This window comes from Scyliorhinus canicula, chromosome 10 (genome assembly GCF_902713615.1).
Source record: "Scyliorhinus canicula chromosome 10, sScyCan1.1, whole genome shotgun sequence".
Classification (NCBI taxonomy): Eukaryota; Metazoa; Chordata; class Chondrichthyes; order Carcharhiniformes; family Scyliorhinidae; genus Scyliorhinus; species Scyliorhinus canicula.
In genome coordinates, this window is record NC_052155.1 from 184,644,431 (window position 1) to 184,660,444 (window position 16,014).

General features: G+C 45.7%; 1 protein-coding gene across 3 annotated transcripts in view; it reads right to left on the reverse strand.

The window, feature by feature from the left end:
- Positions 1-16,014, reverse strand: part of fam91a1 (family with sequence similarity 91 member A1) — a 69,712-nt gene that overhangs the window by 19,963 nt on the left and 33,735 nt on the right. For 2 of the 3 annotated variants that reach the window (XM_038810308.1, XM_038810306.1), the window contains exons 9-15: positions 14,179-14,285; positions 12,424-12,462; positions 10,981-11,093; positions 3,524-3,532; positions 2,642-2,757; positions 1,461-1,573; positions 223-309 (exon numbers count right to left, since the gene is read on the reverse strand). In XM_038810308.1, the coding sequence (XP_038666236.1) occupies positions 223-309; positions 1,461-1,573; positions 2,642-2,757; positions 3,524-3,532; positions 10,981-11,093; positions 12,424-12,462; positions 14,179-14,285 (584 nt within the window). The remainder of the gene's footprint in view (positions 1-222; positions 310-1,460; positions 1,574-2,641; positions 2,758-3,523; positions 3,533-10,980; positions 11,094-12,423; positions 12,463-14,178; positions 14,286-16,014) is intronic. The other variant, XM_038810307.1, reaches the window with a different exon arrangement.

Here is a 16,014-nt window from a genome sequence, read left to right on the forward strand (position 1 = left end):
TAAATCAATGTCCTCAGAATAGAATAAAAGGTCCTATGATTATTTTATTCTGTGACCTTTGGTAACAGATTCCACTGCTATGGGAATCGGTTTCACCTTATTTGCTCTATCAAAACTCCTAATGTATTTCTTTATTTGAAATATCCAGTGACCGACAGACTGCTTCAAAGCAAACTGCAGTAACCTCGCCCTAACAACAGTAACCTCACCCTAATGATGTACCTTCTCAAGTTCCACAAGGAAGCTGTCCAGTGACTCATCTGACAGCTTCCCAACTTCAAACATCGTGACAGCATGGCTCTTTAGATTCTGCAGAAAAATAACCATGAAACGTGAACAAAACAAATAGACAAAACAGCGACAAACAATGAACATCGTAAAGTCAAACATTTACAGTAATGCTACATATAGAAACTGGTCCGAAGTTTACTCTGCCTTCCTGATGCTGTATTAAAACTAGTTCACGCTATTTAGCAACTCCAACAGTGAGAGTCTTTTTCCTCGGATGGTGATGACCAACACGAGGGGACATAGCTTTAAATTGAGGGGTGATATAGGACAGATATCAGAGGCAGTTTCTTTACTCAGAGAGTAGTAGGGGTGTGGAACGCCCTGCCTGCAACAGTAGTAGACTCGCCAACTTTAAGGCATTTAAGTGGTCACTGGATAGACATATAGATGAAAATGGAATAGTGTAGGTCAGATAGGCTTCAGATGGTTTCACAGGTCGGCGCAACATCGAGGGCCGAAGGGCCCGTACTGCGCTGTAGTGTTCTATGTTCTATGTTCTATTACTTTTGATGCAAAATTTCACATACCTTTTAAAAAATAAATTTAGAGTACCCAATTCTTTTTTTCCTCCAATTAAGGGGCAATTTAGTGTGGCCAATCCACCTGCACTGCACATCTTTGGGTTGTGGGGGTGAAACCCGTGCAGACAAGGGGAGAAAGTGCGAGTCCCACGCAGGCATGGGGAGAATGTGTAAACTCCACCAGGACAGTGACCCGGCGCCGGGATCAAACCCGGATCCTCAGCGCCGTGAGGCAGCAGTGCTAACCACTGCGCCACCATAATTTCACATACCTAAGCAATAGTAGCACTGTACAACAAATATATCCTTGCTGAACTGTGGTACTTGGTTATTTTATCTTCCCATTTCCTTTGGGTTAAATTACATGGCAATATCTCGAAGAAGAGCAGGCGATATCACCCCCAGTTCCCTGGCCAATATTTATCCCTCAATCATCATCCAGGCTGATGCTCTGCTCATTATCCACATTACTGTTTGTGGGACCGTGTTAACTGACTGCCAGGCTTCCCACTTTACAACAGTGACCACACCTCAAGAAGTACTTGGTTGGCTGTAAAACATTGAGATGTCCTAAAAGGCACCGTTTAAACTGGAAGTCTTTCTTACATACAATGTGCACTGTGAAAGAAAGAGTTTAGAAGCCTTTACCGGTGAAAGGTTCCCCATCATTAGGAATGCTGTGAGGGTTGAATCAAACAGGAAGGCGATTCGCTTAGTGTGTCCACCGGGCATGCTCAGACTGTTCACGCTGGCAGAGTCAGCTAAAAATCAAGACAACAGTGATCCCTTACATCTGAAATAAAAGTTATGAACAAACAAAAAAGCTAGCAAAGTACTTGAATGAATTACTTGCCTGGAAAGGCCACAACCTATGGCGGTTCATTTTTTAAAAACTGAATTCACAAAACATGGGGTGTTGCTGGCAAAGGCAGCAACTATTGTCCATCCCTAATTGCCCGCGAGAAGCTAAGAGGTGAGTAGTTTTTCTGACAACCAAGTGGCTTACTAGGCCACTCCAGAGGGCAGTTAAGTGTCAACCACACTGAAGTGGATCTGGAGTCACCTGGAGACCAATCTGGATAAGAATAGCAGATTTCCCTCCCTAAACAACACGTGTGAATCATGTTATCACGATCCCAAGACAGCTGGTGAAGCATGAAACTGAACATTCATACTTCTCTTGATGATAGACTTATTCATAGAATGCAGCGTAATGTGTGCCTGCTTCGTAACGGCTAACCCAGTGTCCGAGTAGCTCTGAGTGCTAAATTAAACAATGCCCTTCACTCGTGTATCTTAACGTAATTAACAAACCATTAACTAATCAGATATTTTTTGGGACAACCCATGGTTACACAGCCATTACTGATGCTAGCTTTTTTTAAATTCCAGATGTTTAATTACCGGAGTTAAATTATCACAGCAGCCGTGGGGAAATATGAACTCTCGCCTCCAGATCATTAGTCCAGTTAACATAACCACTCTGTGAGTAAAAGCTTGACACGCCCAGAAGATTAGAAATACATCTTAAAGACGAAATCATCTGTAGGATGTGGCTGTCGCTGGATCGGCCAGCATTTATAGCCCATTCCCGATTGTCCTGGAGGAAGTGGCGGTGAGTTACCTTCTTGACCTGCTGCAGTCCATGTGGTGTAGGGAGGATGATGCATTTACAGTTCTTCGCTTTCAATTGCAGAAGTTTTTTTTCAAGATCAAGTCACCACATTAGTGTTTTGACAATAATCAAAGAAATTACCTAATGGTATAAACATTATTCATTACCACACTCTGTAAATTTGAGAAGGCTAACTGCAGAGTCGGGCACTAACCTACATCATCTTGACTAACTGCATCAGTGTCTGTTGTTGATGTTATATCGTGCACAGGACTCCGGTTTTCAGTCCCATCCCACGACAGCAGCATCTTCTGTGGATCCATGGCACACCTGCATCAAGCATCAAAGCACAACTTTGGGTGGTGTTCCCTTTCAACAACGACAAAGTTGCACATTTGAGATTTGTTGTGCCTTGAACTTTAAGGGTCTTTTTAAAAATTTAAGCAAATACATGATAGAAATGATACGGGCCTTTTACAGACGTTTACTGGAGTAACTAATTCTTAGAAATCTTGGCCTTAAATTGATCCTCTTGTTTTTTTTTTTGCATCTCATTTTCACTGACAGTAAGAGCCAAGCACGGGTTGGAAATATCGATTAAAAACATTTATGGGTGCTGCATTTAATGCTCCAAAGGTATGACTGGGATGTGCAACACAAACGCGACATTCTAAAAAAGGATCTGTAGAAAATTTACAGGCAAAACTGTGGAAAGCAGACTAGGAAGGGAACAGGAACAAGACAGCAGGAGCAAAAGAACAGGAAAGTGCTCAGGCAACAGAAAAGAGAGGCTTTTTTAAATGATCAAGGCTGAAAAATGAAGAATCGTTTAAGTACTGAATTGCACTAAACATACCAAAAACACGATGAGCTGAGTTCCAACAGCAATACATTAAACCCATTTCTTTCAGAAATGGGTAAAACATTAGCTGATATAACATTTCATTTTATTTATATATATATATGTAATATCAGACACACACACAGCACTTTGTTAGAACTGGTTAATAGTTTCAGCAGCTTGGAACAATCTCATCAAGATGCAAAATAATGCAAAGTCGGATCTGTGAACAGAACATGCCAAAACAGCACTTACCAGGTTTTCCTTTGTCAAATCCATATTCGTGCAAGCAAAGAAATATCATCAGAATAAACTTCAGGCGTTAAGTAGGGACATATTTTAAAACAATACAGACATATTGTCCCCATGAGGGCAATAAAAAACAACAAGACATTTAACGTGAAATATCCTTCACTCAACAAGTGAAGTGAGTTCTGTCTGCATGACACTGATGGGAGGTGTTGCTGCAGCTTTCATTCCACAAGCTAAGACATTCTTTGGTCTGGTTTGGGATTTTTTTGTGTGGTGCTAGCCATTTTAATTAAGTTTAATTAAGTGCAACATGTGCAATTGAAAGTGCTCTGCAACATGTTAGTAAACTATTTAAATTATATTTAAAACTAACAACGGACTGGGGCTCTTGTTACTCGGATAAAGGCAGCTGAGGAGTGACTGGATGAAGGTCTTTAAAAAGGAAGCCATTCAGCCCTTCGACCTGCTATGCCATTCACTGTGATCATGGCTGATCATCCAATTGCTTGATCTCTCCCTGCCGCCCCCCCCCCCCCCCCCCCCCCCAAGCTCTCCAAAATCCTGTAGAAGTGACTGGGTAGCTCAGATGCAGAGAAGACTATTTCCATTTGAGGGGACCAGCACTAAGGGCCATAAATACAAGACAGTCATTAATGAATCCAATATGAGGGCAGCATGATGCCAAAGTGGTTAGCACTGCTGCCTCACGGCGTCGAGGTCCCAGGGTCGATCCCTGCTCTGGGTCACTGTCAGTGTGGAGTTTGCACATTCTCCCCGTGTCTGCGTGGGTTTCGCCCCCACAACCCAAAAACGTGCAGAGTAGGTGGATTGGCCATGCTAAATTGCCCCTCAATTGTAAAAAATGATTTGGTACTCTAAATCTAAAAATAAATAAATTAAAAATACAATATGGAATTCAGGAATAAAGATTTTCCTGAAAAATGTGTAATTCTCTGCCACAAGTGGCTAAGGGTGATGAATGTCGGAATTTCAGCCATATTGGATAATAGTTATGTGGTGCAGTTCAGGGTCAAGAAGCCCGAGTTAGTATTTGACTGCTGCCGTCATGTTTTTTAAAAAAAACTCTAGTTTGAAAGACAAAACTTTTTAGGAGCCAGGGGTGCAATTGAATTAAGCTTGGGCTAATGAAGTTTTGTTTGGATTTAGGGGATTCTCTGTGGAGTTAATTAGATTTCAGCTTGATAAGATGTTGTTGTCACTGGGTGGAGTGGAGGTATCAGGCATTTTGCAGCAACCAAGTGCAGTGGAGTTTTGGATGAAGCTGTGAACAGAAGTCAAGTAGTTTGCTCTCTGCAATTCAGCTAGATAGGTCTTCAGACATATTAGCAGTCTTTCAAAGCAGTTCAGACTTGTCGGAGTAGAAGATAGGCACATCAGCTTCTGGAGAAATGCAGCCAGAGTTTCTCCATGGCTCTGACAGGATTAAGGTCTTTTCTTTAAAACAGTGTCGAAAGATCTCTCTTTCTCAAAGAGCATCTCTGCGAAGCAGGTGTTTCTGGGTGCTAATGGTATTTTAACAGCGGTTTGAGGTGCAGGGAGAGGGAGAGGCGCAGGGAGAGGGAGAGGCGCAGGGAGAGGGAGAGGCGCAGGGAGAGGGAGGGGGAGAGAGAGGGGCATAGGGAGAGACAGCGAGAGTAACTTGCTAACATTGTTTTTTTTTTAATGAGCCAACATGTTGCTCGGTCTCAAATTTCCAGATTAAAAGAAGTTTTTAGTTTCTCACCCATTTAAAAAAAATATTTTATTGAGGTATTTGAAAATTTTTGTAACAGTAACATAAACAATGACATCAACATGATAAAATAAACATTTCCTCCCACAGCCCAATCTTCACACACATCAATGATACAACAATCCGCCCCCTCCCCCTTGGAATACTGCATCTGCTGACATTTTAATTTTCCACGAGAAAGCCGACGAATGGCTGCCACCACCGGGTGAACCCTAACATTAACCTTCTGAGGGCAAACTTTATTTTCTCGAGACTGAGAAACCCAGCCATGTCACTAACCCAGGTCTCTACACTCGGGAGCTTCAAGCCCCTCTACATTAATAAGATCTGTCTCCGGGCTACCAGGGAGACAATGGTCAGGACGTCAACCTCTTTCGCCTCCTGAACTCCCGGATCTTCCGACACTCCAAAAATCGCCACCTCCGGACTCGGCACCACCCGTGTTTTTAGTACAGTGAACATCGCTTTAGCAAAACCCTGCCAAACCCTCTAAGCTTCGGGCATACCCAAAACAGGTGGACATGATTTACTGGGCTTCCCGCGCACCCCGCACACCTATCCTCAACCCCGAAGAACTTACTCATCCGAGCCGCTGTCAAATGTGCCCGGTGGACAATCTTAAATTGTATCAGGCTAAGCCTGGCGTATGATGAGGTATTAACCCTGCTTAGGGCATCCGCCCGTAGACCCGCCTCTATCTCTCCTCCTAGCTCGTCCTCCCACTTGCCCGTAAGCTCCTCCACCAGGGTTTCCTGCGCCTCCGAAAGCTCCTGGTAAATATTCGATACCTTCCTCTCTTCCAACCAGGTCCTGGAAAGTATTCTATCTTTTATCCCCCGTAGCGGCAGCAGCGGAAAGGCCGGCACCTATTTTCTCAGGAAGTCTCGCACCTGCAAATACCTAAAACCATTCCCTGCTGCCAATTTAAATTCATCCTCTAAAGCTTTCAAGCTGGGAAAGCTCCCGTCTATAAATAGATCCCCCATCCTGCTAATTCCTGCCCTTTGCCAACTCCGGAACCCACCATACAGCCTACCCGGTACAAACCTGTGGTTATTATAAATCGGGGTCCAAATCTATGCTCCCTCCACTCTCTTATATCTCCCCCATTGCCCCCAGATCCTCAGAGCCGCCACCACCACCGGACGTGTGGAGTATCGGGCCGGCGAGAATGGAAGAGGTGCCATTATCAGTGCTCCCAAACTGGTGTCTTTACATGACGCCGCCTCAATCCGGTCCCATGCCGACCCCTCCCCCACTACCCACTTCCTGATCATGGCTATATTAGCCGCCCAGTAGTAATTGCAGACGTTCAGTAGCGTCAACCGACCCTCCCCCCAACTGCGCTCCAGCAACACTTCCTTCACTCGTGGGATTTTACCCGCCCACACAAAGCCCAAAATAATCTTATTCACCCGCTTGAAAAAGGCCTTTGGGATGTAGATGGGGAGGAACTGAAAGACGAACAGAAATCAGGGGAGGACCGTCATTTTCAAGGTCTGTACCCTCCCCATCAGTGATAACGGGAGCATGACCCATCTCTTAAAGTCCCCTTCCAGTTGTTCTACCAACCGGAATAGGTTTAACTTGTGCAGTGCCTCCCATTCCCAGGCCACCTGGATTCCCAGATATCGAAAGTTCTTCCCGACTATTCTAAGCGGCCGCTATCCCAGTCTCTTCTCCTGTCCTCTTGCCTGGATCACAAACATCTCGCTTTTTCCCATGTTCAATTTATACCCTGGAAAATTGCCAAATTCCCCCAAGAATTGCATTACTTCCCTCATCCCCTCCAACGGGTCCGGAATGTACAAGAGCAGGTCATCTGCGTAGAGCGAGACCCGATGCTCCAGAAACCCACCCCTCCCCCCCGAACTAGCCCTTTCCAGGTCCTAGAGGCTCTTAACGCCATGCCCAATGGCTCCATGGCCAGAGCAAACAGTAACGGGGAGAGGGGGCACCCTTGCCTCGTCCCTCGGTGTAGTTTAAAATACCCCAACTTCAGCCGGTTCGTACGCACACTCGCTACTGGTGCCTGATTGAGCAACCGTACCCAGTCAATAAAGCCCTCACCAAACCCAAATCTTCCCAGCGCCTCCTATAGGTAATTCCACTCCACCCGATCAAAAGCCTTCTCCGCATCCATCGCGACTACCACCACCTCCGCTCCTTCTGAGGGCATCATAATAACATTTAAAAGCCTTCGAACATTGGCCTTGAGTTGCCTGCCCTTAACAAATCCCGTCTGGTCTTTCCCCCATCACCCCCGGGACACAGTCCTCTATCCTTGTGGCCAGTACCTTAGCCAGCAGTTTGGCATCCACATTCAGTAGAGAAATCGGCCTGTATGACTCGCATTGCTCCGGATCCTTCTCCCATTTCAGGATCAATGAAATCGAGGCCTGTGACGTTGTTGGGGGGAGGATTCCCTTCTCTCTTGCTTTGTTAAATGTCCTCACCTGCAGTGGGCTCAATATCTGTAAAAACTTCTTATAGAATTCCACCAGGTAGCCGTCAGACCCCGGGGCTTTGCCCGACTGCATGCCCTCCAGCCCCTTGATTATTTCCTTAATCTCAATTGGGGCTCCCAGACCTTCCACCAGGTCCTCCTCCACCCTCTGGAACCTCAACTGATCCAGAAACTGCCTCATCCCCTCCACCCCAGCCGGGGGTTCCGACTCATATAATTTACTATAAAAGTCCTTAAACACCTTGTTCACCCCCGCTGGGTCCAGGACAGTATTACCGTCTCTACTCTTTACTTTACCTATCTCCCTGGCCGCCTCTCTTTTCCTGAGCTGGTGCGCCAACATTCTGCTTGCCTTTTCCCGGTACTCATAAATCGCCCCCCCCTTGCCTTCCTCAACTGTTCCACCGCTTTCCATGTGGTCAACAACCCAAACTCTGCCTGTAACCTCCGCCGCTCCCTCAGTAGCCCCGCGTCAGAGGCCTCCGAGTATCTCCTGTCCACCTGGAGTATCTCCTCCACTAACTTATCCCTCTCAGCCCGTTCCACCTTTTCTCTGTGGGCCCGTATAGAGATTAATTCCCCTCTGACTACTGCCTTCAAAGTTTCCCAGACCATCGCTGCAGAGACCTCCCCCGTATCATGTTTCCAGGTAGTTCTAGATCGACTTGTTAACCTGCCCACAGAGCACCTCGTCTGCTAGCAACCCCACATCCAGTCTCCACAGCGGGTGTTGCCCTCTCTCCACACTAACCCGTAGATCCACCCAGTGTGGGGCATGATCCGACACTGCAATTGCAGAGTACTCAGTATCCACCACCTTCGATATTAGCGCCCTGCTCAGAACAAAAAAGTCGATGTGAGAGTAATCCTTGTCGACATGTGAAAAAAAGGAAAACTCCTTCGTCCTCGGCCGTGCAAACCTCCATGGGTCTACTTCCCTCATCTGTTCCATAAAACCCTTCAATTCCTTTACCGCAGCCGGCCTCCTCCCTGTCCTGGATTTTGACCGGTCCAATTCCGGATCAATGACTGTATTGAAGCCCCCTCCCATGATCAGGTTATGTGACTCTAAGTCTGGGATCTTACCTAACATCCGTCTCATAAATTCCAAGTCGTCGCAATTCGGAGCATATATGTTCACAAGTATCACTCGCACCCCCTCCAGCTTCCCGCTCACCATTATGTACCTACCCCCCTTGTCTGACACGATTCTCCCTGCCTCGAATGCCACTCGTTTACTGATCAAGATCGCTACCCACCAGATCTTTGATTCCAGTCCTGAGTGGAACCTTGTCTGGTCTGTAACCTTTAGGTGTGTCTCTTGTAGCATTGCCACGTCCGCCTTCAGTTCCCTCAAATGTGCGAACACGTGAGCCCTCTTGACCGGCCCCTTCAGTCCTCTCACCTACCATGTGATCAGCCAGGACGGGGGGGGGGGGGGGGGGGGGGGGCTTCCAACTACTCCCCACCCCCCGGCCGACTAGCCATTACCCTTATTAGGCCAGCCTTGAGCTCGCGCCCTCCACTTCCTCGAGTCCCCACTCGGGCAGTCGCCGTTCCCGACCTCCCATTTGTCCCCTAGTAAAAGTTCCTCCCCTGTCAGCAAAGCAGCTCCCCCTAGCAACAACACTAGAAACCCAATCCCCCAAGTCAAGCTCCAGCTTAACACCCACTGTGCTTCCGAGAGTCAGCTGACCCATGCTGACTTGATAGCGCCCGCCCCTGGCACCAAGCAGTCTGTCTCCCTATTGTTCTCTCCTCTCTCCCCCCCACATGAATAAACATTTTAAAAGCATCACATTCCCCAGTAAACAAACATCAGAAAAAACAGTGAAGAAATAGTCACTTTAGAAAAATAGTCACCCAAAAACCAGAACCAAATTCAAAGCCCATCCCCCCTCTAACAAGGTCCCTGCAAGACAAAGCAACCGTTAACCATCCACACAGCCCATTATTTCACATAGAGCTACTTAAATTTTTACAATCCAGCACCACAAATCGCTGCCACAGTACTTCTCCAAGGCTCAAGTGTCTTTTAATTCGCCTCCAGCTTCATTTCTTCAATAAAGGTCCATACTTCGTCTGGCATTTCAAAGTAGAAGTCCAGTTCCTCATGTATGACCCACAGACGGGCTGGGTACAGCATCGCGAACTTCACCCCCTGCCCGATTTGCTCGATTGAACCCAGCTCGCCTCTTGGCCAAATCCGCTCCCAGGTCCTAATAGATGCGCTACTCAGAATTCTCCCACTTGCTGTTCCGTTCTTTCTTGGTCCACCGTAAAACGTGTTCCTTGTCCATGAAACGGTGAAAACGTACCACCATGACCCTCGACGGCCTGTTCGCTCGGGGCTTCTTCGCGATTGCTCTGTGCGCTCTGTCCAATTCCAGAGGCCGAGGGAACGCCTCACCCCCCATCAACTTCTCCAACATGCCAGTCACATGGGCCCTCGCATCCAATCCCTCCCTGCCTTCAGGGAGGCCAACAATTCTGAGATTCTGCCTCCTGGACCTATTTTCCAGGTCCTCCAGCTTCTCCTGCATTCTTTTCTGGCGGTCGTTCATCATCCCCTCCTTGCTTTCCAGCACGGTTATGTACTCCTCGTACCCCAACAACTTTTGTTCCACCTCCTGGATCGCTCTCCCGTGGGTTTCCTGATTCTGAACTACTTGATCAATCGAAGCCTTAATCGGGTCCAGCATGTTCTTCTTCAGCTTGGCGAAGCAATCCTCGAAATACTTCACCAGCTGCTCCGTCGACCTGTGCCATCTCCCCGCAGCCCTTGCTCTCCGCCATGCTGTCCCGTGTTACCAGCTCTACTTGCTCATCTTTTCCTTGTCTCCACCCTGTCCAAGCAAACTCAGTTCTGCATGTATTTGCCCTTGGAGAAAACTCTCCAAGTCACTTACGACCGCATTTCCTAGGAATCCCAACTGCTCAGCAGTTTATAAACGTATTTAAACGACTTTGTCGTCTCACACGGCCACTTGTGGTCCAATTCTCCATACACTGAAGGGGGATTTCTGCTTACTGTCTCACTCTTCACCGATTTTCCCCATAAAATCCGAGAAAAACGGGAGGGAAAAAGGTCCAAAAGTCCGTTACAGGCGGGAGCTATCAAATGTGTGACCTACTCCTCCAGGGCCGCCACTGGAAGTCAGTTTCTCACCCATTAAGCTTAAAAAATTCACAAGCTACAGCTATGACCTATATAGATGGAGTGAGAATGTCTCCACTTACTTTAATCTGTTGACTGATGGAACATTCTTCCATGTTGGGTGAAGTTGCTCTGCATTTATCACTTGTCCTTTTCTGTGCGCAAAGCCCAGTCGACAATACATTGACACTGCATTCTAAAGAGACAAAATGAAGTCCAGAATTATGTCCGCCAGCAATGATGTTGCACAAAATTATTAAATATATCTAAAGGACATATTGGAACCACATGGGTCCCGATTTTGCAGTGAGCGATGAGGTGACGGTGCTCACATCTGATCCCTTTGAAAAATGCCACAAAGATCAAATGAACTCTGCGGCATGGACTTCATCTCTTCCAGCATAAATTTAAATCTGGTGATAGCTACCAGGGGAGGCTCTCTTGATTTCAGCAATGGTGATGTCGTCAAGCAGGGCAACCATACTGAAGAATTCTCACAGACAGTAAGTCAGGAAAGATTGGACCATACCCACAGGATTAAGGAAGAAGTTGAAATGTCATGACGTTTTTATGATCTGGGGAAATTTGAGATCCCACAGCTATGAAATCAGATTTTCAGGGCCAGAGTGGTTGCGCACCAGAAATTATGACTTCATATGCTGTAAGAAACTTGGTTACGTCTCATTCAACAAGATATCACTTTTTCCACGGGTTGTCACAATGAGATAAGAGGTGGAAATCCACATCAATTCAGTGATTTCTACATGATTTCCATCTGGGAAGGTTCCAACCCCACACCCCGTGGGGGGAGCAAGGAATCAGTGACAAGGTTTCCGGCTTTAACTGTGGCATGGCTGCTCGAAGCCCCTGTCACTTTCAGAGAGTAATGACAGAAAACGTCGATAGTTTTAGCAAAATTCTGGGCACAGTGTCATGGATCAAATGTAAGGAATTACCAATGTGGATTTGTCACATTGCAATTACATCCTCCTGCCAGTGACAGCGCTGCAGTCACCCACTGGTGTAATCATAGCCTGACATGTTTTACACAAGCAGTTTCTGGTACAAATGTGGGCTCAGAAATGTTTAATGGTTAAGGTTAACTGGAACTGTTGCCACTGTACGGTTTTTAATTTATTACTGGTATATCTCTGGTCTTGCTTGGAGTGAGTCAGAGTATTCAATGTTTTATCATAGAACAGTTGTTTGAATTATGATGTAGTGGGTAACATCAGGGACATTAACTCAGGGTGGAAAAACAAATATTTCATTTAATTACACGGTATTCTGGAATTTGACTAATTTCTTGGAAATTCAGATTTCACAACGATGTCTGTTGTTCAGTGGAAAACAAGACATAATATAATTATGTTCAACAAACTTTCTGTTTAGTATTTTGAAATCTCCCATGATTTTGCTGGAAAAGTAACGCAACAACATAAAACATCACAAGCCAAAAGTGGGGACAACTTTAAAAAAGGTTTAAGATACAATTACCATATAAATTTGTAAAGCAGCATACATACCTTTACAAGGGACAGATCTATTTCCAGCACATTCGCCAACTGCAAAACATTAAACAAGTCATTACATTCTTCAGAGAGATGCACTTTCTCACAAAAATTAATAAAATATTGGCTCCTGAATTTTTTTGAAAAGCTTGTTCCCACCCACATTGATGGCCATTCATCAACCTTGTAATCACCCATGGCCACTCTGTCCCATGATCTCTCAGATAAGGCCATGACCCACCTTTTCCTTGTCTCCACCCTGTCCAAGCAAACTCAGTTCTGCATGTATTTGCCCTTGGAGAAAACTCTCCCGGTCACTTACGACCGCACTTCCTAGGAATTCCAACTGCACAGCAGTTTATAAATGTATTTAAAAAGCTCCAGTAAATCTCGTCACTTTCCCTGCTCACGAGGAAAAAGTCTCATAGAATCCCGAGAGTGCAGATGGTGGCCATTCAACCCATCGGGTCTGCACCAACTACCCGAAAGAGCACCCCATCCAGACCCACATCCCATCCCCAAAACCCTACCTAAGCTGCACATCGCTGGATACGAAGGGGACATTTTACCAGGCCTGCACATCATTGGACTGTGGGAAGAAACCGGAGCACCCGGAGGAAACCCGCGCAGACATGGGGAGAACATGCAAACACCACACAGACAGTCACCCAAGGCAGGAATTGAACCTGGGACCCTGGCGCTGTGACGCAGCAGTGCTGACCACTACATCACTGTCTCCAAGTCATAACTAGAATTTCCCATCTTTGCCAGTACCAGTGCTAACCTGCACCGTTCACCAACTATGACTCTTAATATTCCTTCGATAAAGCAACACAAAACTACACAAAGTACAACTATAATTTTTGCAAATTTCCCAACACTTTTCTTCCCCCCAAATACATGGCCTGGTTTCAAAACCTGTTCCGAATTTTGCTATTTTATTTTTTCCTTTCGATTGTCACAAGTGTATTTAATTTCTAGTGTGGGACTTAAGGAAAAAGCTGCTTGTAACACAAAACAAACAAGTCAGATGGCGTGAAAATTTCAGGAAAGAAAGAAAAGTTATGCATAAAGGGCCTTTTGCAACCTCTGGACGTCCCAAAGTATTTCGCAGTCAATCCAGCAGGTCTGAAACTTGGTCACAGTTGCAATGTTAAGAAACACAGTAGCCAGGGCAGCACGGTGGCGCAGTGGGTTAGCCCTGCTGCCTCACGGTGCCGAGGTCCCAGGTTCGATCCTGGCTCTGGGTCACTGTCCGTGTGGAGTTTGCACATTCTCCCCGTGTCTGCGTGGGTTTCGCCCCCACCACCCAAAGATGTGCAGGGTAGGTGGATTGAACACGCTAAATTGCCCCTTAATTGGAAAAAAAATGAATTGGGTACTCTAAATTTATTTATTTTTTTAAATAAATTTTTTTTAAAAAGAAACACAGTAGCCAATTTCAATACAGCAAGATCCCACACAAAACAATGAGGTCATGACCAGGTCATGTGTTTATCCTGAAGTAATGTTGGTCATGGGATAAATATTCTCAAGGACACGTTGAAGCACCCACTTGCTCTTCTTTCACATAGGACTGCGGGAGATAAATGTCCACCTGCTGGGGCAGACAAGGTCTCAGTTTAATGTCTCTCCTTTACCCTCGACAGCTCAGCACTCTTTCAGGAATGAAACCTGTCTGCATGTGTGCTTTTTTAAAAACTGCTGCGACTGCTTGCTTGCACTGGTTCAGAGAATACAAAGAACATTTATTTTGTTTGTCCCCCCTACCTCTGCAACATTGGTATGCTCATCGATAGAAACAAAAATCTTGTAGAGAAGCGTTTCAAAGTAATCACCTTGGACCCGGTTCATCACAAAGCCCTCTAAAGGCGGAACTAAACATGAAAGGAAAAAACATTTCAAGTTGAATTTTCCAGCATTTATTTCAAGCTTAAATAGTCACCTGATGGCACAGAACCTGAGTATTGCTTGGGGAGAGGGGGGGGGGGGGGGGGGGGGGGGGGGGGGGGGGCAAAAGAAACATGCTGTTGAAGCTTTCAACCTTGCATTCATCAGGATGCCAAATCTCAAAACAGAGACAATTTATAGGGCATAGTTCCCTGGTGTACTCCAAAGCAACTCCTCAACCAGAGTCAACTTACTAAGCAGACACCACCCTTTTCTCATGCAATACACGCTACTGCTCCTTTTGAAATTTACCATTCTTGCATTTGTACTGATGAGTGCAAGACAAAAAGCATCAACAGCATGTTTTTTTTCCCCAGCAAAGTTTAAATAACTGAAATACTACATTTGCAATTTACAATTACGAAAAGGATCTGATGTTTCCTCACAGGGAAGGGGCTTCCTCAATCACCCCTCTTTATCCACAGTACACAGAGCAACATCACGAGGCTGCCCAGTAAGTAACCAATTATCTGTCACAATTAATTCTTTATCCTTTTTCTCCTGCCATATTGTGTGCCAAGAATATTTACGGAATCTTCCCATAAAGGATGCAACTGTTTCTGCTGCTACCACTCCCTGTGGAAAAACATTCAACAATATTCCAAGTACAGACATTTCTCCGCACTGCGAGAACGTTAAACTGGTAAAGTTCGCTGTCAAGCTTGCAAACTGAATAGAGGCGCGCTTAACAAAGCAATCCACCCAATCTGTATTTATGTGTGGGAGGAGATCGCCCTGTGAGCAGCGAATGCAATATATTACGATGGCCGTACCACCAAGTAAATCACCATTTCAACTGGAAGGAGTGATTGAGGTTCCAGAGGGTGGAAAGGTAGGTGGTGAACAGGCAGGTGTTGAATGTGCAGCACAGCTGGATGGGTGCACCAGTGCCACCAGGAATGAAGGATGAGTGGGGATCTCCTATCAACAGAGCCAGCAGGGTGAGCCACATTCTAGGAATCTATCCATATTTCTCTGACACATTTCCAGAAGCTTTCTGCCGTAAACAGATTGCACTGCCTCCGCTCCCATCTTTTGTCTCTTTACTTGTCGCATTACCACCCCCTTCTTGCCATGCATCAAAACCATTCACTTCTAACATCTCCCAGCTTTTAAGACTCATTGACTGGAAACGCAACCCTGTTTTTCTATCTCTATCTCTCAACACGATGCTGCCTGACCTGCAGAATGTTTTGCAGCATTTCCTGTTTTTAATAAGACAAACAATTAGCAATGTTTGATGCTAATTAGAGGAATAAGTCTCAACCACTACACACCAATCTTCAGCTCCTCTTCAAACAGTGTCATAACCACTTTCACATTTAGACAGGAGCTCAGTTCAACACTGAATCAAATGAGGGACCTGGTGGCCCCACCTCCTCCCGCCCTGCCGAAAATACTGCAACACTTCACTGAATCATCAGCTCGGATTATGGGTTCACAAGTGAGGCCTGAACCAAAAGCTTTCTGACTCAAGAGGTGAGATAGTTACAAATGGACCAAGCTGACACTTTAGATCAAATAAAGACCTTGCTACCAAACTCTTATGGAATTTAAATAATGTATATGCTTAACAAAGTTTTTAAAAAAAAATGTCAAAATAGGGACTCAAGTTGCCGATTGAGAAGATTCCAAAAGTAACGAATGTCATTCCCA